Source organism: Anomalospiza imberbis, chromosome 2, assembly GCF_031753505.1.
Source record: "Anomalospiza imberbis isolate Cuckoo-Finch-1a 21T00152 chromosome 2, ASM3175350v1, whole genome shotgun sequence".
In the NCBI taxonomy this organism is placed as follows: domain Eukaryota; kingdom Metazoa; phylum Chordata; class Aves; order Passeriformes; family Viduidae; genus Anomalospiza; species Anomalospiza imberbis.
Window position 1 is genome coordinate 52,748,164 of NC_089682.1, and position 22,108 is coordinate 52,770,271.

A 22,108-nucleotide genomic window follows, 5' to 3' on the forward strand; every position below is an offset into this window, starting at 1 on the left:
TTGATGTTTCAATGGATTTGGTCCTTACAGGAGAGAAAGCAGAAGCAAGTGGAGCTTATGCATACTGGAGAGGGAACATAATCTGATAAAGGCTAGACCAGTCAGTAAAGTTTTCAGATCGCAGGAAATTTCCTCAAAGTATTTATTTATTTATGGCTCTGCTGAAAAATTTTCAACCAGCTGTGTTTAAAAATATAACAGTAATGAGATACTTAAAAAAGGAGTTAATCTTTCCCTCTCTTTGACATGCTGCAGAGCACCAGCTGTAGCACAGGCAAGCCCTGGGGAATCCAAGTGGCCTAGCCATGCAGGCTGTGAGCCAAAGTCACACCTTGGGAAGCCAAACTCTGGAGGGAAGCACTGGCCTGTGGCAGGTCATGGGGATGGTGACCGTTTGGCCATCCTCCAGGGGCAGCACGTTTAGCCTTTGCAGCTCTTCAGCTCCCAAAATCTCCCCAGATCTCTTAGATCCCAGACACTTGTTCTCAGGGCAGCAAGACCCAGTTTTGTCTGAAGTACTGGGAGGCCTTGAACTGTCTCTGACACCCCCGATGGGGAAATGCTGGAATGAGGAGGAAGGGAAACCAAGGGCTTTTGTACTGAAGGAACAAAAAACATGCTCTGCATGTCCCTAGGTTCAGCTGTTACAGACTACAAACCAGACTGGGTTTTTTGTTTTGCTTTTAAATGCTTCTTTAGCCAATGCATTTTTTAAAAATTATTTTTTCTGTCTGTCCTTTTGAGAGACAGAGCCAGTCTGGGACTCTTCATTTGGCCCATCCAGCCTATCCACAAAGCATTCACAAGCCATCTTCTCCAGGCTCATTTCCTCTGGTATTCCCTATGGCTTTGTAATGGCCAAACCTTTGTGTTTGATATCAAGGTGGAAAGGGCAGGCCAGCTGTGCTGTATCCTCCAGTCCTGTGCCAGCAGGGCTCAGTGCTGTGTGCAGGAACTCTGTGAGAGTGGTAAAAAATGTGTGTGGTGATTTGCAGAAATTGTTTTGAGGAAGCAGATGCCTCCTCTGATGATGATGATGGCGTGGCACATGGTAGACTGGAAAGGCAAAGCATGTTAATTTTGGTCCCAGGTGGAGGATTGTGTGGAGAAGTCTTGGCTCCTCTGTGCCTACTGGTTTCAGCTTCAAGATGCATATCACAACAGAAAAATCTCCTCTCCCCTGCTTCCTTTTTCCACCACTGGTAGCTAATCAAGATTTGGTTTTAATGACTTCCCTCTACTCTCTCTGTTTCCTCTCCCCCTGCCCCACACATGCTTTTTTTTATATTTTTTTATGCATTTCTTTTTGGCAGAAGTTGAAACGCAAGAAGCGTTTGGACCAAGATGAAAACAGTGGAGGAGCATGTTGGGCAGTGCAGTGCTTTGTTCTGAGTTCAGGGGGACGCGACGGGGGGACGGGATGTCATTTCCCAGATGGGGACCCTGCCAAAAATGTTCTTGCTTCAGAAAGCAACGAGCGATTTTTTGAGACTATACCAGGTTTAACCCTTTGTTCACCCACTTCTGCCATCCAGGGAGACAGCAAAGGCCTGGACCAAAGTGGTATGGTGTCATGTTATGTGGCCCAGGTGATGTGAACGGTCTCAAGCCAAAGTCTGCTGTTGTGACTAAATGCTGTCAGTGGTCTGAGGTGCTTGTTCTCCTGTTGGAAACCCTAAGGAGTGGATGAGCAGTCTGCACTTGTTCATGAGTGAGGGTCCAACCCTGGTGTGATTGTGGTTGGAAAAATGAGATCAGCATGTTCCTTACTGGGGTTAGTACTGCTGTGCTATCTCCTGCCCTGCCAGAAGCACTTGGTCAGATTTGGGATGGTGCTGAACTCTGCTTCAGCTGTTCCCATTGCTGGACAGGGAGCGCAGGACAGGGAAGCACCTTGTCCTGTGACCAAAGGAGCCCTGCACTGCTGGGACCGCAGCAGCAGCAAGCCCCAGGTAGCTTGTGGCTGTGCTGGGGACCGCTGGCTGGTCATAGCACTGGTTCCTCCTATCTGCTTTGGGCCAGTCTCCCATGTGAGAAAATTGCAAGTTTGGACGGTATGGGGGGCAGAAAACCTCTATAGGCATGAATTTACGGCCATATTTATAGTTCTTTGGGCCTCAAATATTGCATCATGTGTGTAGGCTGCTGATTTAAGTACCCAAGGGCTGTTGTACAGTAGCAAATTGAGGGTGAGGATACAGGAGGGGAGCAGAGGAGGGAAAGTTAAAGCAACTCCGCCTCTTCATTAATATCTCTAACAGTTTATAAATACTTGGAGCACATATGTCAGGATTCTAGAGGAGGTAATTTATCTCCTGATGAAAAACACCTCTAATGTTTTTGTCTGTGGTACTGGGCTGTTTCTTAGTATGGAGGTTCAGCCTTTCAAGTCTGGATGGGGTTCTCCTGTGGAAGGCCGCCCTCTTCCCTGAGAGTTGGAGTGAACCAATGCTATATGCATAAAATGCATCAAATCCCTTTGTGTCAAGTCAGAGTCACTATTCACCACAACTAAACCTGCAATCCTCTATTTCTTTAGGACCAGTCCTTCTCTAGCTAGGAGGATGACAGCTTTCCTAACCCGCCCCGTGAATCTCCTGAATATAAACACAGTCTAGGTACCAAGGTGTCAGTAATTTTGGGCTGCAGAACCACAGACTTTCTCTTTGCAGCACGAGAGTTTTTGATCACTTGTGCAGAATTCAGCTGGCCACAAACATGCCAAGGAATGGTTATACCAACACTACTGTGGGTGCATCCACAGCCAGTGACTAACAGAGATGCAATGCCTCCAATGCTGGCCTTGGAAGGTGCCCTGTGTCTTTTACACTCCTTTTAGACAGCCAGGAGAGGTCTGATCTATAGGAAATTAGTATAATGCCACTCTGGTGTCACTGTTGGGATGAGGTGCAGAAGAATAGGGGCGTGTGGACAAAAGATGCATGTGTAGGATTGCCTGTGATGGGTTCCAGCTTTATTTTTGACATGTTCAGTCTTGAATGCTTTCCCAGGGAGGTCAGCAGACCTGGTTGGAAATTCCGTGTGCACACCTTACTGCACAGCATGTCTAAACTTGCATATTTTTCATCCATTTTCTTGGATCCCCTAAGTCATCCAGGTACCCTTTCCAGCAGTCTTGTGAACCATGGGAGGGAAGCCTTGACGGATGGATAGGCACTTAGGTGTGAAGCAAAGACCAGTGTTTCCCTTCACTTGCCCAGTGCCACTAGGCACCCTTGGCCTCAGGGCTGGGATCAACTTGTTTGCTCTCAGATCTTTGGCCCTGGTCTCTGGCTCCTTACAAGCACAGTAAATACCACTGCAGGCTTTTAAGTAAAGTGGGACTAAAATGCATGGTACCAGAGCTGTTGGGTATTGCTCACAATCTTGGAGGACTACTTTCAGCCTAGACTTTGGCTTTATTTCACGTGCCCAGGTGGTTGCATGTGTGTGGTGCAGGAAGGTGTCCACTGAACCACACAGACTGCTGTACTCACACCTGCCCAGTTCTGCAAATCCTATTCTAGATGAAAGCATTTTGAAGGTGTGAATTGCTCATTGTTTGTCCATCCTGGTGGTGGGTCTTCCTGCAGTAGTTCATCCCCTTGGCTTCACTAGTGCCTGCTGATGGTCTCAGTTGGCCTGTGACTGCTGATCACTGGGTATTTGCAAATGGTGCCACATTGGCTCTGCTACTTCTCCTTCTCTATTTACTTAGTTCTTGGCAGCTGGATGTTTGAATGTTTGCTTGACAAATACTTTCCCTGAAGTCTCTGATTACAGAAAGTTTAGTCTGACAAACCCCAATGAATTATCCTGTTCTCTGTTGTCAATGGTATCTCTCTGTCTCCCTTAACCACAATATTTTATGTGCGGTGCAAATTCATAGTTTCCCCTTGTTGCAATCAGCATGCCCCTCCCTGTTTGGTTCAGTTACCCAGGCAGTATCCCCAAGATGCTGACATCTGTATTTTACTAATCCAAAAATCCTGGGGCTACCAGGAAGCAGTTCAGATAATAACACTGCATACCTGTCTAGCACCTTTTATATGAGAATCTGAAATTATCTGACTCATGTTCATCTCGTTACTTGCTTGTACCAGCTGGAGTTTGCTGTTCCTGTTTTTGCAGCCTGGAAAGCTGAGACACAGGGTAGGGGTATATTTTGTCCAATAGAGAAGGAGATTCCAGAAATGTGGTGTCATAACCTCCAAGACTGTGAGTTTCTATCCCTCTCTGTCTTGCTAATTTGCCTCCAAAAGTGAAAGAGATCGGAGTGGGATGGTTGGTTTTGAGCAACGCTTTATTTGCAGTCTCAGTAAATTCCACCCAAAACCAAAAAAAACAATTGCAATATTTCTCCAAGGTAGTTACCTTCCTTGCCTTGTGACCATATTGTAGTTCTCAGGAAGAAAACTATCTAAATACTGTCTCTTGTCATCAGTTTGGTGGTTTGGAGCAATGCTGAGGGACAAGTGTTCACGGCTGGCCCACAGAAGGTGAAGTCCTTACTGTGTTTCAGGGGTGGTAATGAGACTTGTGAAAACATGTCTGCAGGTGTCTGGGTGGTCAGGCTGGGCTGTTAATCCATCCAGCTGCTGGCCTGTTTTGGACAGGGTTCAAGACCAGGTAGGACACTGCTGCTTTTCTTACAGCCTCCAAACACAGCTGAGGACCTTCCAAGCAAACCTGGGCTGGTTTATGGTTTTGGGTGGAAACCACAAGCAAACCATGTCAAATCACTGGATTCTGCCCCAAACCAGGCAGAGTGCATACATTTCTGTTTCATTTTGCTTGGAGATGACTGGGAGAGGGAGGAAAACCTGCATGGATCCAGTGTTGATGTAAGGCCATAGGTGATCTATTCCTAAAGCCTTCCAGTGCCATTCCTGTGATGAAGGCAGAATAATAAATAATACCCGAGTTAACATCTCCTGGGAGTTTGGGTTTAAGAGGAGGGATATTTTGTCTGAAACCCTTCCAGAAAGGGACAGTAGGGAGGGGGATTAATGTAAATGTGGACCTTCAACATATGTAATCTCAGCCGAGGTGATGGGGCAGTGGGTCAGGGTTTCCTGTGCTGTGGGGCCCTGAAGCACAATGTACATGGGAAATAGAAACCCTAAGAAAGAAAGAAAGGGGGAGAATTGCATGCCCTGGGGCATAAAAGTGCATTTCTTTTACACGTGTTGCATCAGAACACGCTAATTTTTGCCCGGGAGGGAGGGCAAGCACATGCAAAAAGAGTCCGGCTCGCTAGGAAAGGGGTGGGAAATTGTGATGCCAAATAGCTCAGGAAATGTACCTGTAGGACTGTCCCCTCTCCGCTTCCACGCAGGGCACAAGACCCCGCAGCAGGCATGTGCCAGGGCTTTGTAAGGGAGTCGCGCTCTCCCCTTGCGCCCAGGGCACCCCCGGCTCCCCAGTCCGTCCCCCTTCTCCCGTTCCCTCTTCTCCCGTGTGCTTTTATTCATTCTGCGAGCAGCGTATGCCAAATCCAACTTCACAGCTGGCTCTGCTCCACGTGTTTGTTTTCTATGCCTGCGCGGCGCTCGCCAGCTCCGCTTGCGCCACGGCTCAGAGGTGGAGGCGGCGGGGGGAGAGCGGGGCTGGTGGGGAGGGAAACGGGAGCAGGCTGCTGCTTGCCAAGCCCTTATTTGTTTAAAGCTTAAGCCTGTTTGAGAGAGCCTTTTTGGAGTGAGGGGTAAGTGGCAGGGGTGGGATGCGGGGGAATGGAGAAAGTAAACTGTGTGTCAAGCAAAGCAAACTTTACAGCTGGAATCGGTGCTCATGCCTGTTGTGTGCAAGGCCTGGGGAGGGGCCTTGCGCTCTGAGCCCGTGCTTCCAGCGTGGGTTCCAGTGTGAACGGGCAGCACTGGCAGGTGGGGAGCCAGCGGCAGGTCTGTGCTGTGCCCAGCCCTCACGGGCACTGCTGCTGCTGCTTGACAAGCCCGGCTGTGGCACTTGCCAGCGTGTCCTAGGAGCTGGCTGGGGCGCAGACAGGTGAGTCTCCCTTCCCAGGCTCTGAGGTAGCAGCATTTTGCCATCTTTCGTTACAGAGCATCCTCTTGTCGACAGGGAGAGGCCTCATGCTGGCCCTGCCCATCTGTGCAGGGCGACCTGGGGTCTTGCTTCATCTCCTGCCGTGTTAGGCTCACTGTCCTCAACGGCACCATCACTTTTGGAAAGGTGTGTTCATTGTTGTGGTGATAAATGGGGCAAATCACATGCAAACACATCCTTTTAAAAAGTCTAAACAATGCAACCATCTCCTCTTTGTCTCTGGGAAGAGGGGAAATCTGTCACCCATCCTGAGACCTCACTGTGAGTGTGTCCCCCACGAATTTTCAACTCAGGATGGGCCCCATGGGGTTTTGGAGCAGCGTGGCAGCTGCTGATCGTGGGGCAACTTAGGGCTCTGGCTCAGCCCATCTGGGTTCTGGCACTCCGTGCTAGTCCCCACACCCCACCTTAGGCATTTGGCACAAGCCAGAGCATTTTCTATGGACAGTCATTTCTGTCCCTTTGTTTTGCTAGCCTTGAGCTTCCTCTTGTGTTTTTTGGAGTAGTGACATGTCTTCCAGGAGAAATTTGTCCCAGCAGAGAATTCTAGAGGCTTTTGACCTGCTCCCATAACGAAAATTATTATTGTTAGTGAAAAGCAATTTAGTGACAGCTATGGAGAGTAAAAACTCCCATTTATTCTCAAATTTCTGAAAGAAAAAAAAATCCCCAACTTTTAAATACCATCTTCAAAGGACAAGAAAAATGGGCTTGTTCTCTTTTGCATCCCAGCAACAAGTCATTGCTGAAAGGAGTGCAAACTAGAAGGCAGTTTCTCTTTATGGTGGTGATGGGGATGTCTCTAAAGCCAGCCATCTGGGGATTAAACTTTGTATTGACGTTACTGGCAAGTACTTTGTCCTGTCTCTTTTGTGTGCTCTTCTGGATTTTGATGTCAACTGTGTTAAACTAGCCTTGTGCTTGTTAATGCAGTTTCTGGGCCTGCTCCCATTGAAGTAATGGCAAAGATCAGGCTGATTTTGGTGGCAGTAGAATCAAGTCCTCTGTTATAATCCAGAGGTTGTGTTGTTTTAGCAGGTATTTCTCCTGTACCACTGGCTTAGGTTTATGATAAGCTTGGTCAGTTTTTTACTGCAGCAGTTGTAGGCACCCTTGCTCTTCAAGTACACACTGGAAGGTTCAGAGCCTAGGAAAGCTACCAAGTCTTTGCTCTGCCAACAGGAAAATTTCCCCATAGCAGCTTAAGGCTTAACAGTGTCACTGACAGTTTCTGTGGACTTTACTGGTTTGTGGTTTGGGGTTTTTTTTATTAGTGTATTGGTTTCACTCTATTAATGTTTCTAACTGGACATGGACAAGATTTTTCTATTGTTCCTAGACAAAGATTATTTGGGTTTTTTTTCTTAGTTTGGTACTTAAAGGTAGGCTTATGTGGGCTGCTCTTAAAAAGCGTCCATAGCTGCTGTGACTGGCTTGTGATCTACTCAGTGAACAAGAGCTTCTGAGTCTCATTTTGCAGGTGGCCAGAGATGACAGACACTGAAATGTGCTTGTTCCCCAAGCACTCCTGCTGTGCTCCATGCAGATGCTGACTGGTGGGGTTTGTCCACCACTCCTCTGTGCTTTGGTTTATGTTATACAGAGAGAGGAGTGTTTCAGCTGGTGGTTACCAGCATGAATGGATGCTGGGATATTTATTGTCTGTCCTGTTGCAAGCTTGACCCCATCATGTGACAGAAACAATAAAATGGAGATGGGTCTTTTCAGGGCAGCTCCATGTCACACCTTTGCCATGATTTGTAGTCTTCCTGCCCATTCTTGACCACTGCTCTGGCTGCAGAGAGGCCGTAGGGTGACATTAGGTAGCCTAGGATTTGGGGCTTTTTAGTGTTGCTGCGACATCAGTGGCAAAATGATTGTTCTGGTCAACATCTTGATGTCCTGTAGTCAGGGAGTGAGAGTTGACTCTGTGTGTTCCCCAAGAGCTGCTGGGGAAGCAATGCAGAGTGAAAACAGCTTTGGATAAGAGCATCCTATTTGGGATCCCCATGGAAAAATGCTGTTTCACTGGGACCAGGGCATGCTATGCAAGTGTATCTGTTGATTAAGCTTTTGGCTTAGAGTAACAAGGAGTTTCTGGTGGAGAACAGGAGTGGTTTTCCTGCTATTCTGAGCAGGCCACATTTAAATTAAGTGGAGGTGTGTAAGCTAGGGAGAGAGAATTGCTTGAGAGGTGATGGTGTGAGGTGACAGCCCCTGCTCAGGGGAAAACAGGACAAGGACTTGAGCCTGGATACACATGTGGCAGGTGAGCTATGGCATTGCCATGTCCTTACCCTGAAGCAGTGGGGACAAATGCAACATAAAGAAATCTGCCAAAATCCCAACTCCTCTATTTCTTCCTTCTTGACCCTCTCATCTAAATTTAATTTTCCCGCTTTTTCTTTTCTGTCACCTTTATTCCATACTTCCCTTTAGTATCTCTGAGGGGTTTTGCCCAGCATCACTTCCCTTGAATCTGCCAGGCCTGCCTTCTCTCTGACCTCTCCGTAACCCAAGAGGCAATTAGTCTCTCAACATCAGATTTCAAGGTTTGGGGTTTTTTTGTTTGCAAAGGATGAGAAGAGAAAAACAAAAGCAGTGCCCTGAGTAATGTAAACTACCCACAGACACATCTGTGCCTGTGTGATGACAGCTCCTGGTGAGAGCTGCCCCTCGCTCCCTGCGCCCTCCTCCACTGCAGCTGCTGACAGGGAGGGAACAACCTGAGGCCTGGCTCATGTTGATGTAGGATTCAGCGTGGTGGAGCCCAGACCAGAGCCAGCTGCATCAGCTGGCACTTGCCACCCATCCTGTGGGTCCCACTGCATCAGTTGCCAGCAGAGCCATTTCCTGGGCTGTTCTTGCCCAGATGTACACTCTCACTTATTCTCAGCTCTCTGTAACGTGCTTTTCCTCTTTGTCCAAAGAGCAAAAAGGTAGGGACAGGTAGATATTTTTAGTGCTTGTATCAAGCATCCTAAAGTAACTAACTCTTCTACCCAATGGTATGAAGTCTAGAGGACATGGGATTGTTCTTCTTCTGTGTTTAGTACAGCATCTGACTGCATTGACTCTGATCTCCAGCTTTAGTTATGATGGGAATGATAAAGCAAGTGTTGTTTTCATATGTCAAGAGAGAATGCTTCAGGCAAGTAATACCGTGCACTAAATCCCTTGTTTCAGAGACTGAAGTTTTCACATCATATTGGTATCAGTGGGTCACCCCTTTCCTGCTGCCTCCTCTGAAATATTTCTTACCATGAAGATTCAGTGTTGTCCCATAGCAAAGCCTCAAAAAAGCAAGACTTTGTTGCTGCACATCAGCTGAGTTTATAGCAGTTGTAAGGAAAACTGAAAACACTCCAGAGCAAATAACTCATCACAACTGTGTGATGTGGTTTTCAAGGGGATCCTGACCCTTTTTTCCTGACACCAGCCTTGGCAAGGTTGAGCTGCACCTCTGTGGGACCTTGATCTCACATGACCTTGATAGCAGCAATTCTGCTATTCTCTGACATTTGAAGATCAAGCCCCTGAATGCAGGGCCTGCACCCTTCCACAAGTGCTGCAGATGCACAGCCCTTTCAGGATTCCTCAGCTCCCTAAACTGGGACTGTGGCTGCGAGGCAGGAGAATCTACAGGATGAGAAGGATGGAGAGTGCTGAGGAAAAGCTGGTGTAAAACTGTGGCAGCTCTCCCAGTTTGGGAGTGATTCTGGACTGAAAGGTTTTGACTGGAGAGGCAGTCTGTCCCAGCCACGGGGGCAGCGCTGGCAGCTGCTCCAGGGCCCCTTTCTCCCGGCACACACTTGGGAGAAGGAGCCAGAGAGCAGCAGCCAGTAGTTCCAGGCTTGTTGCAGCAACAACATCTGTTTCCTAGGTGCACTTTGTTTCTGAAGAGGCTGTGCAGCACGCTCCATCTGCGCCCCTTTTTTTTTTTTTTTCCCTTTTTTTTTTTCTCTTTGCCGCTTGTGCCGCGTTCGGGGCGGCTCTTAGGGAAGGCAGGCGCTTCCCGGGAGGACCCTGCGCCAGCTCCGTGCCAGCGCTGGTTGTCGGGCTCTTTGCACCCGGAGCAGTATTGTCAGCATCTTGACAGCTGGCCGGCTGCATGCTTATTAGTTACTACTTTCCTCTTGCCCTCCACCTCTCCCTCGCCTCCCGAACCACCTCCACCCTCTCCCTTCCCCCTTCCCGCTCCTGCCCCGTCGGCTGGCCAGCCCTTCGGGGAGCCCCCAGCCTCTCCAGATTAGAGCTCTCCAGGGACTTCGTCCTTTTGAAAGGAAGAAAGAAGGAGGGAAAAAAACCCCACCAAAACAGAAAAAAAAAGGGAGGGGAAGAAGGAGGGGAGGAAAAAAATTTATTAAAAAAAAAAAAAAACGAGAGAGAGAGAAAAGAAAGAGGGGGAACAGAAGAATGAAAACAGACCCAAGGGGCAATAGTCCCTCGAGCCATTTCACTGCATTACAATGAATATGGACTCTATTAAGCTCCGTTCTGCCTGTTAGTGTTTCCCAGGGCAACACAGCTCCCATATGGCAAGCATGCAGCAGATTAGGGTAGGCCTCCGGGCTTCATTGAGGGCCCGAGGCTTGACTGGCAGTTGAACCCCATCCTTCCCCCCCACTCCTCACACTTGACACTGCCTGTGTTTATCTAAAGCAAAAAGGGCCCGGGTGGGAGAAGGGGGCATTTGGGGGGTTATTGTTCCGGGCAATGGGAGAGGGCAGGGAAGAGGGGTGGGGGGGTGATGAGGGAGGGAGGTGGGATGGAGGAGAAAGGGGGTGGGGGGGCGCAGCCCCTCATACATATTCAGGAGGGGTCTTGAATGGGCAGAGGAGAAATAAAGCAGATGGAATTCATGTTAAAGAACAGCCACAATCGCCCTCCAAAAACAAGGAGAGAAAAGCGGGCAGCCTTAAAGGAGCGTAGGGAGCAGCGTTTATCCAATTAGCAGGGTTGTCAAATTGAATTTACTCAGAATGGAGGGGGAAGCGGGGGGGGGGGGGGGGGGGGGGGGGGCAGGGGGAAGGAGGGAAATTAAGTGTCTAGGGCATGGGGGGAGCATGATATTGAAGAAAGGAGGTGGGGTTTCTTTTTTTCTTAAGCTTTAGCCTTGCCTTTTCAAGGACTAGAGCTGCTTTCAGGGCACACCAAGGGGCAGCAAAAGCCAGTGTGTATACTCTGTTTTAGCACAGGGCTCCTCTCCTGGTAACTGTGGAGAAAAGGACGTGTATCCTGTGGGGCAAGGCCATCCTTGCATCCGTGGCCCACCTGCACTAGAGCTGCCCCAGCTGGCAGGTCCAACCACCCTGGGACCACCATGCCACAGGCAGCGCCCAAGCTGAGCCACGCTCGCTGCGGTGCCACCGCCGTGGTGACACTGGGGAGCCCGTGGCAGGTATGAGGGGGGCATTTCGTTCTTCAAGCAGCCTCAACGCTTGCTAGCTGACGAAATGCCAAAGTGAAGGGCTTTGCTGGGTCTCAGCAAGTCAGCCTGATCAATGCCAGCTGGAAAGTTGCGCTCAGTTCAGAAGAGCTGTTGGATGGAGAGGTGCCAGAAACTGCAGGCATTGGGTCCTCGGGGATATGAGCAAAAGTCAGACAGGCTATGAGAAGGCTTTGCATCCTGTTGCTAATTCAAAGCCAGCATGCCCAGTCCTCTCCCTGGTGATGCTGCAGGCTGTTGTGGAAAGGAACTGCTGAGGGAAGTAGCTTCATCTTGAGGAAGACAAAAAAGTTACAAAGATGTTTGCATGAGCAGTTCTGTTCAAGGAAAAGAGATGTTTCCCCTGCAAGTTTAGTTTATTTTTTAAAGACGTGTCTATTGCCCAGGACTTTTTTGAATTAAAGCTGTGGTTCTTTTAGGGTCACCCAGTTGCAGTTTTTAGGAAAACTCACTGATCTGTGGTGGTTATGCCATGCCAGGTTTTATTCTGGATATTTTCCTTCTGACTGTGAGCATGAATTTAACCCAGGCTTTCTCTGTTGTGGCTTTTGGATGGACTCTCAGAGCTCACAAACAGCCACTAAGAGAGTCTTTTTTGCCTAATCACTTTAAAAAAGGGAGGAGGTGACCACCTCATACAGTTAGTCAAGGGCAATGTTATAAGAGATAATGCACTCTGAAATCAGCAGCTCTCAGTGCTACAGAGGGAAAAACAGGCAAGCTTTCATCCCTGTTTCCACAAAGACTGTGCTACCTCCTTGACTTCAAACATAGTGGTGTAATACTGGGCTCTGCCTTCTGCCCACTCCTGATAGCAGCCTTTTCCCATTTGGGATCCTGCCACTCCCTGTGGCACCTGCACACCCATCCCCATCAGCTGCCCATGGTGTTCTGTGGGAGGGGGAGCTTCTGTCCTGCACCAACCTGTCCTTTTCCCAAACCCTTTCAGAGAAAATGAGCATAACTTAACAGTGTGAAATTAATACTTTGAAATGGGGACGGGGTTTGGGTACAGGTTAATTTTGCCCTGTGGGATGTTACTGTTTGATGGGTTGGAGAGAAGTAGTAAGGGCTGCCTAGATTGCTGTCCATGCCCAGTAATCATGCAGGGACTTTGAAGCTGATTTGCCAGAAGATGTCACCTGGACAGTATTTTTGCAGCTAGAGGATTATACAGTTGTACAGTGGGATTTTTCAGAGGGGATGGAAAGTTTTAGGATCCAAGAACAGCTTGCTTGATGAGATGGGGGTTCCAGTCAGAGAGCTTTTGATTTCCAGCCCTGCCTGCCACTGCTTTATTGGATAACCTTGGGCCAGGTTGGCTTCCTCTTCTAGCCCTCAGATTCCTCAATTCGTAAAACAAAGGGGTGCTGTTGCTCTTTTCTTTTTCACATTTTCTTTTTCAGTGGTTTTTGCTTTAGGCAGGAGAAAATAATACTGTCTTGTATTAATAAGTAATGATTACAAGTACAATTGGCTCATAATGCTGTATAAGACATTGCTTTTTCTGAAAAGCTGAGGTCTCAATGTATGAAACAGAGAGCTGGGAGTATCACTGTCCCTACTTGACCTGCTGGAAACAGAGAGCAGCTGCAGTGAATTCTCCAAAGTCACCCAGGGTGTCCCCAGCTGGTAGCTGGACTGCAATTGCTGCAGCCTTTCCCTCGGTGCAGAGCAGTCCTTACCCCTTCCCACTGTTCATTCCTTGCAGGAAGAAGTTCCCAAAGTCCGTCTGCCTGACGCTGCCCCGGACCGCTGCCATGTGCGTCGGTGACTGTGCAGCTCCCGGTTGGTCTGGGCATTCCCGCAGCCTGCCGGCAGAGCTGGGATGTGTGGAGCTGGGATGTGTGCTGCGGGATGCTGCCCCCGAGCTGGGGCACAGCCTGGTTCCTATTTGGGAGCCTTGTAAATTACAGGCAATGTGGCATTAACAAGGGCTGCTTGGCTGGCCCTTGTTAAGCAGGAGGGGGCTTGGGGCTGTGAGCTGCATTTCCTCAGTAAAACCTTCAGTTTCTAATCAGCAAACACCTCTCCTGCGGCCTGTGCTTAATTCAAATCCCTTTTTCCTTTCGAGATTTGTCACCCCCCCGCGCAGGCGCGGGCCTTTCTTCCCTTTTATATCTTCACCTCTGGTTTTCCTTTCTCGCTCCGCTGCCTTTGCAGTGCCCTCCATCGCCATGGCGCAGCTGGGGCTGCAGGCAGGGGCCTCGCTGGGCTTAGGTGTGTGGTGGGAAGCCGAGCCGACAGATTTTACACCCCCACCACCCCTCCTTAACTGATTAAGCTCTCATTAATTTGGTTCTCTTAATGGCCCCTCTTTTGATTTACTGAGCTGTCTGAAAGGGACTTAGAGCTCCACCGACAGGAAATTGTTATTTTAACCTGACAGGAAAGAATTTTAAATAAATAAACATATATTTTTTTTGTTTTCCCTCTCTCTTGAAGCTCTTGAATTACTTTAACTCTTTCTTTTCCTAGATAGCAATTAAACAGGAGCTGTCAAGGGTGGTGTTATTGGTGGCTGCAGAAGTGCTGGCAGCCAGGGGCACCTCACAAGGTACCTGCCTTTGGGAGAGGAGGCAGCAGAGCAGCACCCTGTCATGCAGCAGCCCTGCAGCCCCTGGGAAGCACCTGGGAAGCCTTCCCACCCCCTCTGGGAAGTCAGCTGGAGTGCCTGGGGTCTCCTCCACTCCCCACCTCTGCCTCCTCTTCCACTGCAGTCCACCCTGATGCTGCTGGCAGGACACAAGGCAGATCGAAAGCTGCCTGATTAATAAAGTTCCTTGCTTTGCACTATTGCAGGCTGCTTAAGGACAGCATTTTCAAAAGAGGTCAGCTCCCATTTAGGCATCAAAATAAGTTGGTTGCCTATTCAGGAGAGCTCAGCATGTCAAGAACTGAATGCTTTTGAAAATCTGGCTTCAATTGTAAAAGCTGAGAATTTCAAAATCTGGCCCTGGATCCTAATAGTTCTTTTGGAATTGATGTTTTCATTCATTTTCCTCATTATTTTTATGCTGGCCGTTTACTTTTTGTACTTCACTCAGCTGTGAAAGAAATGGCCACATGTCCCTATTTAGAGCTCGTACTCTTGCCTGGAGGTTTGGGGAGGTACCATACATACACTTGTTGCAACACACCTTCTCTCCTCATTCTCTGCTCAATACTGTTCAATCTGCCCAGTGCTGTGGCCAAATTTTTTGAGCTCCCCTTTTTTTTCTCCTCACCTATTGCTCCTAGTCTTTTCAGAGACCTGGGGGCAGCCAGTTCAGTCCTTACATCGATGTGCCTGGGTGGTCCTAGCTCACGAGGGGTCTCATGCACAGTTCTGCGCCTTTGGCTTTGCCCTCCTGGCCAGAGGCTCTGTGCAACACAGAGCTGCAGGGAGGTCTGGTTGGGAACATCTTTGCCTACCCCTTCCCTCAGCCTGGGCTCCAGGGAGCAACTCTTTTCCATCCAACATTTTTCCATCCTGCTGCCAAACCCATCCAGATAGAAGGAATGAGTCAGCTTTGCTCCGTAGGCTTCCAACGCTGAGGAACCAGACAGTAAGTCCTACGCCAAGATGTTTCTTCTACATCAGTGAAAGGCTTTTCATCTCCAGTAAACCTTAGGGTGTGAGGTGTTTTTAAGCCTGAACTACCTCAAAGCCTTTACCATATGAATGTAATTAGTGGGACCTTAATTTGTGCATCAGCAGTGGTGTCAACACTGCATGTTCTGGTATGGACAAACCTAGGGCACTTTTACAGCCATCATCAGTGGTGGCTGTGGCATAATGAAGGGTGCTTTGGTGGCTGTCTTCCGTGGAGAAATGAACTTGAGCAACTCAGATGGTTTCCAAGTCGGTCGCTAAAGTATCTTGTACGACACTGTGCGCTGGTTGGTGGGGGAAATTTTGAGATTCTTCTCAGGCAAGGAGAGTGAACACCAAGAAGGATGAGGTGTGTGGGATGGAAGTTGCTGTCTTGTCTCTTTGGCACTGGAGGTTACCCACAGGGATTTCCACATGTAATGGAGCCATGGCCTGCAGTAGCTGCAGTATGGCATAGCTGTTCTCTCTGGATGCCTTCAGGATATGCCCAATGTCTGAGCTCTGTCCATGCTTCTGGATGCCTGAAAGCCACATTGGGCCATGCCAAGCTTGACTTAATTTACTCTGCCTCTCAGCAGGACTTGTCATCTTGGCCTCACAGCCACTCTATCCGTGATTGTGTAACTCCTGTAAAGAGCTGCCTTGTGTAGAGCCTGCTGGGCCAGCCAGTGCACTAGATTCATACTGGCCTGCAAAGGGCCACAAAAAGACGCTCTTTGTGGCCTTTCCAAAACTCCAGCAGCATGTCGCTTTACTTGGTGTTTCTTCCTTTTGAAATCACCAGCTCAGAGGAGGCTTTTCTCAACTTTATGTCTCTTCCATGACTTCTCCTTTAGGCAGAGCTCTGGGATGTGGCAGGGAAAAGGGACAGCTTGTGAGGCTGTCAGAGGGACAGCCCAATTTGCAGAGAGGTATTCAAGCCAGCCTGCTGGATTCATGTGGACGTCAGCATGGCTGGCCATGCTGCACTTCTGCACCTTTGCTGTCACCAAAAGCCAAGCAAAGTCATTTGAGAGTAGCTTGGTGATATTTCCCCAAATGGTGTGGTTTCCTTCCTAGCAGTAATCAGCCTTGCCTCTAACAAGTCACCAAGCATCTCAGAGGGAGTATGTGTCAGTTCATACTTCAGGAGTTAGGAGGTTTAATTTTGGGGGCTATGCTTGAAGGGACTTGGGCCCTCTTCTTGACTGAGATGGGTATGGAGAGCACATGCTCAAGCAGGTGATGGCTCAAGCAGTGACCATGGTGGAAGTAGGAAATACCTCCCTGCAGAGTCAGGTGCTGCTGAGGGTGGTGATTGTGGCTAATGAGCTGGTTGCTGCAGGGGAAGCAGGCAGTATAACTGCTGTTTGGGCTGGCTGCCATGGCTGCTTTGGGTTTGATCTTGGGCTTCTTCCTTGTAGACATGCCACAGGAGCAATTCTGCAGTGCCTTAAGGCTTGCAGGTCATTTTAGTGCTGCAGCTGAAGGGAGCTCAAAGTCCTATAGCTGCATTACGATGCCAGTATAGGGAAATCTCCTCTTGACTTCAGCCTGTTGCCTTTGATTAAAGATGAACTCAGTCTGATATCTGAGGTGTCTCTTGGGGCAGCTGCTGAGGTCTTTAATCCCCCCGACCTGGCTTGTCTGCTTAGTGCTCGTTCATGAGTCTGCAAAGCAGCTGCTGCAGTTGCAGCTCTTCATAGCAACCTGGGCTGTGACAGGTGGCCTTACATTTCTCATTTTATGGGGCTAGTTGATGTTTTTAAGTATGAACCTGGTAGTTTGTGTAGACTTAAAATAGGTGTTGTGTTTCAGGCAGAACAGTTAATCTGAAGTATTTTCATAGGTTGAGTCTCTTAGGTAGAATGGACTTATACTGCTCATTTACTTTAGTGTTCAAAATAGAATATGTCCCAGACATAGCCAAGAAGTGGCAGCAACACTCAGTGGATATCTTCAGTGACACTTTGTTGGAAATGTTTGTGTTTTGCTCCTGAAGATTGCCTGGTGTGCATCACTGTCATTCACTGTGCCAAGTATCAAATGGGGAAGGGGAGTGTGTGTCTGTGTGTGCATGTGTACTGAGGATGGGATGTCTTGGGAGACTCCCAACCGTGCCTGGGGGAGAGGCTGGAGAAGAGATGCTTGCATCAGCATCTGTAGTCTCTTCAGGCCACTGGTGAATCTGTGGCAGTTTAGGGATGCTGGTCAAGAGGCCAGGCAGGGCTGGAAAGCAGAGGGAAGCCTGAATGTTTCATCCATCATGTCTCTTATCATCCACAGGAATCCACTGCCACAAATCCACTGCATCCCCTGAGGCAGCTTATGGGACCCTTCCCTGGGCACCCCAGGTCACACTGCATGGGATGGCAATGACACGTGGAAGGAAGAGGCCCATGTCCCCCATCCCTTGCCTCGTGCTGGCAGCTGCCAGCTGTTTTGCCAAACTGAGTGAGTGTCTTTTCTTACCTATTCTGGTTTGCCTCGATGCTGTTTAGCATAGCCATGTCTCACAGACAAAGAGCTTTTCTCTCTCTGCTGTTCCCTGAGTAGCTTTGACCCAGGGTCTGGCTTCAAACCCTCTTCCAGAGGAGGATACATTTGGAGTGGAACATTCTCTCAGGCGGTGCCAGGAAGAAATGGGGCTGGTGTATATCTCTAAAAGGGTGGGTGTGTGAGGAGTCAAGGGGATGGTGCAACACAAGGCGAGGCCATTGGGAACACAAAATGTACAGCACTGCAGCTTTTTCCTCTGTCCATTCTTTTGCTGAGTCTCACAGAGCTTTCTTATTCCCATTTTTTCCCTCTGTGCAGGTGAATCTCTGCAGATCACAGTCCAACCTGCTTCTATTGTCCAAAAACTTGGAGGTCCAGTCAGCCTGGGCTGTGTGGTGGACCCCCCCCGAGTGAACCTCACCTGGAGACTGAACGGGAAGGAGCTGGCTGGATCAGACGAGGTGCTGGGCATCCACGTGGAGCGAGGGAAGCTCATCATCACGGCTCTCAACAACCGCACCGTGGGGCGCTACCAGTGCATCGCTCGTGTGCCTGAAGGAGTCATTGCCAGTGTCCCTGCAGTGGTCACCTTAGCTAGTGAGTAGCTTTTGTTCTCTGACAGCCCCTGCTTTGCTTGGGCCATTGCTCACACATCTTGAGAGGCTCATCCATTCTTGCTTGCTCGTGCTGGCATCAAGGGATGACTCCTTTGGCGTAGGAGACCCAAGCTGTCCTCCTCTTGCATGGTAGGCTGCAGATCTGTCCTTCAGGGAGAAGGTTTTGCAAGACCAGGGAATACCTGAGCTGTGGGGTTTGTGTGTGTGGTAGGTTTCCTGACAGTCAGGCTGCCTCCTCTGGTTCCTGACTTATTGATGGAGTTTATAAATAGTACCTGCTGGTGCTGATGGCACAACTGCTGCTGGGGCTGCTGCAGGACTCCTGCCAGCACAGGGTCAGTGTGTGCTAAGTTTTAATGCCTTCCTGAGACACAGCTCTGAGCAAGAGACTTTGCTCCTATCCCTGAGCTTATGTGCTCCTCATTGCTGCCCTCTGGCACTGGGAGACGTATGCGTGGCCAGAGGTGTCTTAGGTGGGCAATTTTTCTTACAAGCACCTGGTTTTGGCCAGATGTTGTATGTATTTGGCCAGAAGGGACTGTATTTGGATGCATGTGAGAGAGAGCAGTGGAGAGCCCCACCTTCTCAGAAATCCACAGTGTGTGTTTGGTGGAGCAAGTGTGTGCAGAGGAGGCTGCCATTGCCTTGCAGTGACAGTCCCTGAGCATAGAAAGGGCTTCATCTTTCCCAGCAAAAGGGAGTTGGGGGCTAAGTCTTAAGAAAATGAAGACGTGAAGATGTTTGTGCAAAGTGGGGCCTGGCTTTGCTTTAAAGCCAAGAACTATTGGCTTGTCACTGGTACATTAATCAGGAGTGAAATGTTTAGGCCAGGCTGGGTGGGAGGAGAAGGAGGCCAGGGAAAGCAAGGAGAGAGTTGCTGAACTCTGAGGCGGGGTGGGAGGGGGTTGTCACAGGGCCGAATCTGTTGGGGGATTTGGCCTGAGCCCCATGCTGAGATTAAGTTTCGGAGAACACATTCCAGAGCAGAAAGGGGGCTGTGTGTGCTGGTGGCCTGATAGAGAGAAGGAGAGGAGGGGAGAGGTGGATGGGATTACCAAGGGCATGGTTTGAATTTAGGAGAATAGGGTGTGCGCAGCTCCTCAACCTGATCAGCTCCTGCTTAGCTGATCCCCTTTGCTTTTTTAACTCGCACCCCAGCCCACTGCCACCAGCTCTGTCTCCTGGGAAAAGTATCTCTGACCTATCTGACTGCTTTAGTGGTGGACTGGGGACAGGTCCTAAGGCACCAGAAGGCTCCACCATGCCCTTCAGGACAAATCAAAGCCTCTGAGTAGTGCATCACCCCTCTCCAAGAGCCAAATCACCTTTGCCTACTGGATTGCAACTGGGCATGTGCAAGAGAAGGACTTGGCCATTGCTGTGGTCCCTGTCGTGGCAAACACACTTCTGAGAGGAAGTGAGGAGCACCACTCAGTGGAGCTCACAAAATTGGAGCCAGAGGTTGGATGATCAAGCAACTAATCTGTTGTGGAAAACTCCTCTGCTGTGCTGTGCTGTATGGGTCCCTCATCCTCGGGGTAGCTGTATCCCACGCACCTGGATAGCCTCAGGTGATAGAGAGCACCCAGGTGGGGAAGATCTAGCAGTCAGTGAGTGAAGAGAGAGATGGGGCATCCCAGTGAAGGTGTGGGACTGAAGGTGTGGGAGGAGAACCTTCTGGAGGGGTTCAAATAACCACTCTCATGTTCATGGGCTGGAGTCTGCTTGCAACAGTGGTGTTGCTCTGAAAGAGTAGAGATTACCACTTGGTGGTGGGACTGAGTTTGAAAGCTGTGGTAGCAGCTGTGCCTCGGGCTCTCTCTCCTGCTCCAGACCTCCTTTACAGGACCTTGCTCAGAGCTGATTCAGTGGTGACCATGGTGAGAGGAAAGTGCCTGGCAGGTCAGCATTGCAGTTGATAAATCTCCTCCAGATAACCTTCAGGGCTGAAAGAAAACCCTCTGAAAGTCTTAGTGAAATCCAAAAATTATTTTGGGGTGGCAGGGGGAAAGTGAAACTGGAATGTGTGGATGAAAGCAGTGGGGGAAAGAGGGCTATGGAAATATTTTCAAGGCTTAGGTTTATTTTGGAAGAGGACCTGGAGTCATTGGAAGAAGTGACTTGCTAGGTTTTGAGGAGTGTAGGTAAAATCGTCTGGCCAACTTTTAGGCTATTTCCCTCCTTTCTTTGGGCCTTCTTTGAAGGAAGCACTCTGGAATGCCCTAGGCTCTGTGTGCCCTTTCCTCTGGGGTCTGCTGTGCTTTGCTGGCAGTCAGCAAGCAGATAAGCATCACTGCAGTGCTGGCAGTCAGGCATAGCCCTGGGACTCACACCTCCTTCTCTCATCTGCAGCACAGTGATGCCGAGGCCATCTCTCTTCCCCCTGGCTCAGACAGCTGGTTGAAACTTGCATTTAATTTCTCCAGCAGAGATGAAATAGCTGTTGTATATCCAAGAGGTGGAGGGGAGGAGGGATTTGCAGAAGGGAAAGATTTCATGAAGTGACAAAGAGAGCAGCACTTCAGGCATTACTTGAGCACCTTGAGTCCAGTTAGAGCTGAGCTGGTGCTCCACACAACCTTGGTAGCCCATGGCATATCAGTGCAAGTCACTGCAGGTCACACCTGCTGATCACTGCTGGCCTGACTGCAGTGCACAGATCAGCCCTGCAGGCCCCAGGGCACCACTGCAGTCTGGGACAACTGGTATGGATAAAACAGGAGCATCCTTGGCTTTCCCAGCCAGGGTTTAGGCCTTCATATGAATGACAGCTGCAAAGAAGAGAGAGATGTTTTCTGTGCCTGATTCTGAGTAGCACAGTTGCCATCCTGCCCCAGCCCTTCTCCTGGATAGGGGTGCTGTATGTAAAAGGCATGGCTGCAGTGGGCTCTGCTGGGACCAAGTGATTCTCCACCTGGGACTTATACATGGTGCTGAGGGCCGGTTCTGTAACAGCCAGATGTTTGGAAGGTCGGGAGCTCTTCGTGGAGCTCACCGGGGCAACTGAAATGCAGGGCTGGAGCAAGGCTGGTGAGCAGAGGTAGCGAGAGCTGTGTAACTCTCAGCACTCATCTGTATGCACAGAAAATCAGGGCAGCAAACACAGCGTCAAGCCTGACCTGGATAGACATGATATTTGAAAACAGAACAGAAAAATAGATGAGAGGTGCAGCAAAAAAACTTCACCCGTTCCAGTGTCCCTGTGGCCAGAGCTGTGGGATTGCAGGTACCTGTGTCCTGGGAATGCAGTGGGCAAGGGCAGCTCAGTGCCCTGTTCCCTCTGTCGGTGCCACGGGTGAGGTCAGTCCTCGGCCTTGTGGCAGCACGTGTGGGAAGCTGGGCCTCAGCGTGTGCAGCTTGTGGGCAGTGACCCTGCACGGGGTCGGGCTGGGCATCCCCCAGGAATTTGCAGCTGCTTTCTGAAGACAGCCCCATTCATTTTCCTTGGCCAGGGCCTCTCTGCTGATACTCCCCAGAGGCAATGGCAAGAGGGAGGGAAGGAAGGAAGGGGATGGCTGCCTGTTGGAAAAGCACATGCAGAGCAGGCACGGGGGCTCTGGCCCCGGGGGCAGAGGCGGTATGAGGAGGGGAGAGAAGGAAAACACAGGTGGTGTTTTGTGAGGCAGCAGAGCTGTGGCATGAGGACTGTGAGATGGGCCCGGGGTGGGGGAGATGTGCTGGGGGGGTGTGAGTAGGCAGGAGTCTGTGGGGTTCTGCCTGTCTCAGCAGGGTGGGAGGAATCTGGTGGTGACAGCACCAGTGCTCAGGCTCCTGCTGTGCTGGCTGGATGGGGAGTGAAAGCCATAGCCCTAGGCTGCTCTCACAGCTGAAGGGGGAATAGTGGAGGGTGCCTGCCCCCAGCCTGGAGGACCCTATTCTTGCCTATTCCCCTTCCCTCCCTTTCCT

At 49.8% G+C, this 22,108-nt stretch overlaps 1 protein-coding gene across 4 annotated transcripts in view; it reads left to right on the top strand.

The window, feature by feature from the left end:
- The window catches only part of BOC (BOC cell adhesion associated, oncogene regulated), a 54,088-nt gene that overhangs the window by 13,822 nt on the left and 18,158 nt on the right, over positions 1-22,108 (top strand). For all 4 annotated transcript variants that reach the window (XM_068181055.1, XM_068181058.1, XM_068181056.1 and 1 more), the window contains 2 exons: positions 17,373-17,540; positions 17,904-18,182. In XM_068181055.1, the coding sequence (XP_068037156.1) occupies positions 17,456-17,540; positions 17,904-18,182 (364 nt within the window). In that variant the 5' untranslated portion in view covers positions 17,373-17,455. The remainder of the gene's footprint in view (positions 1-17,372; positions 17,541-17,903; positions 18,183-22,108) is intronic.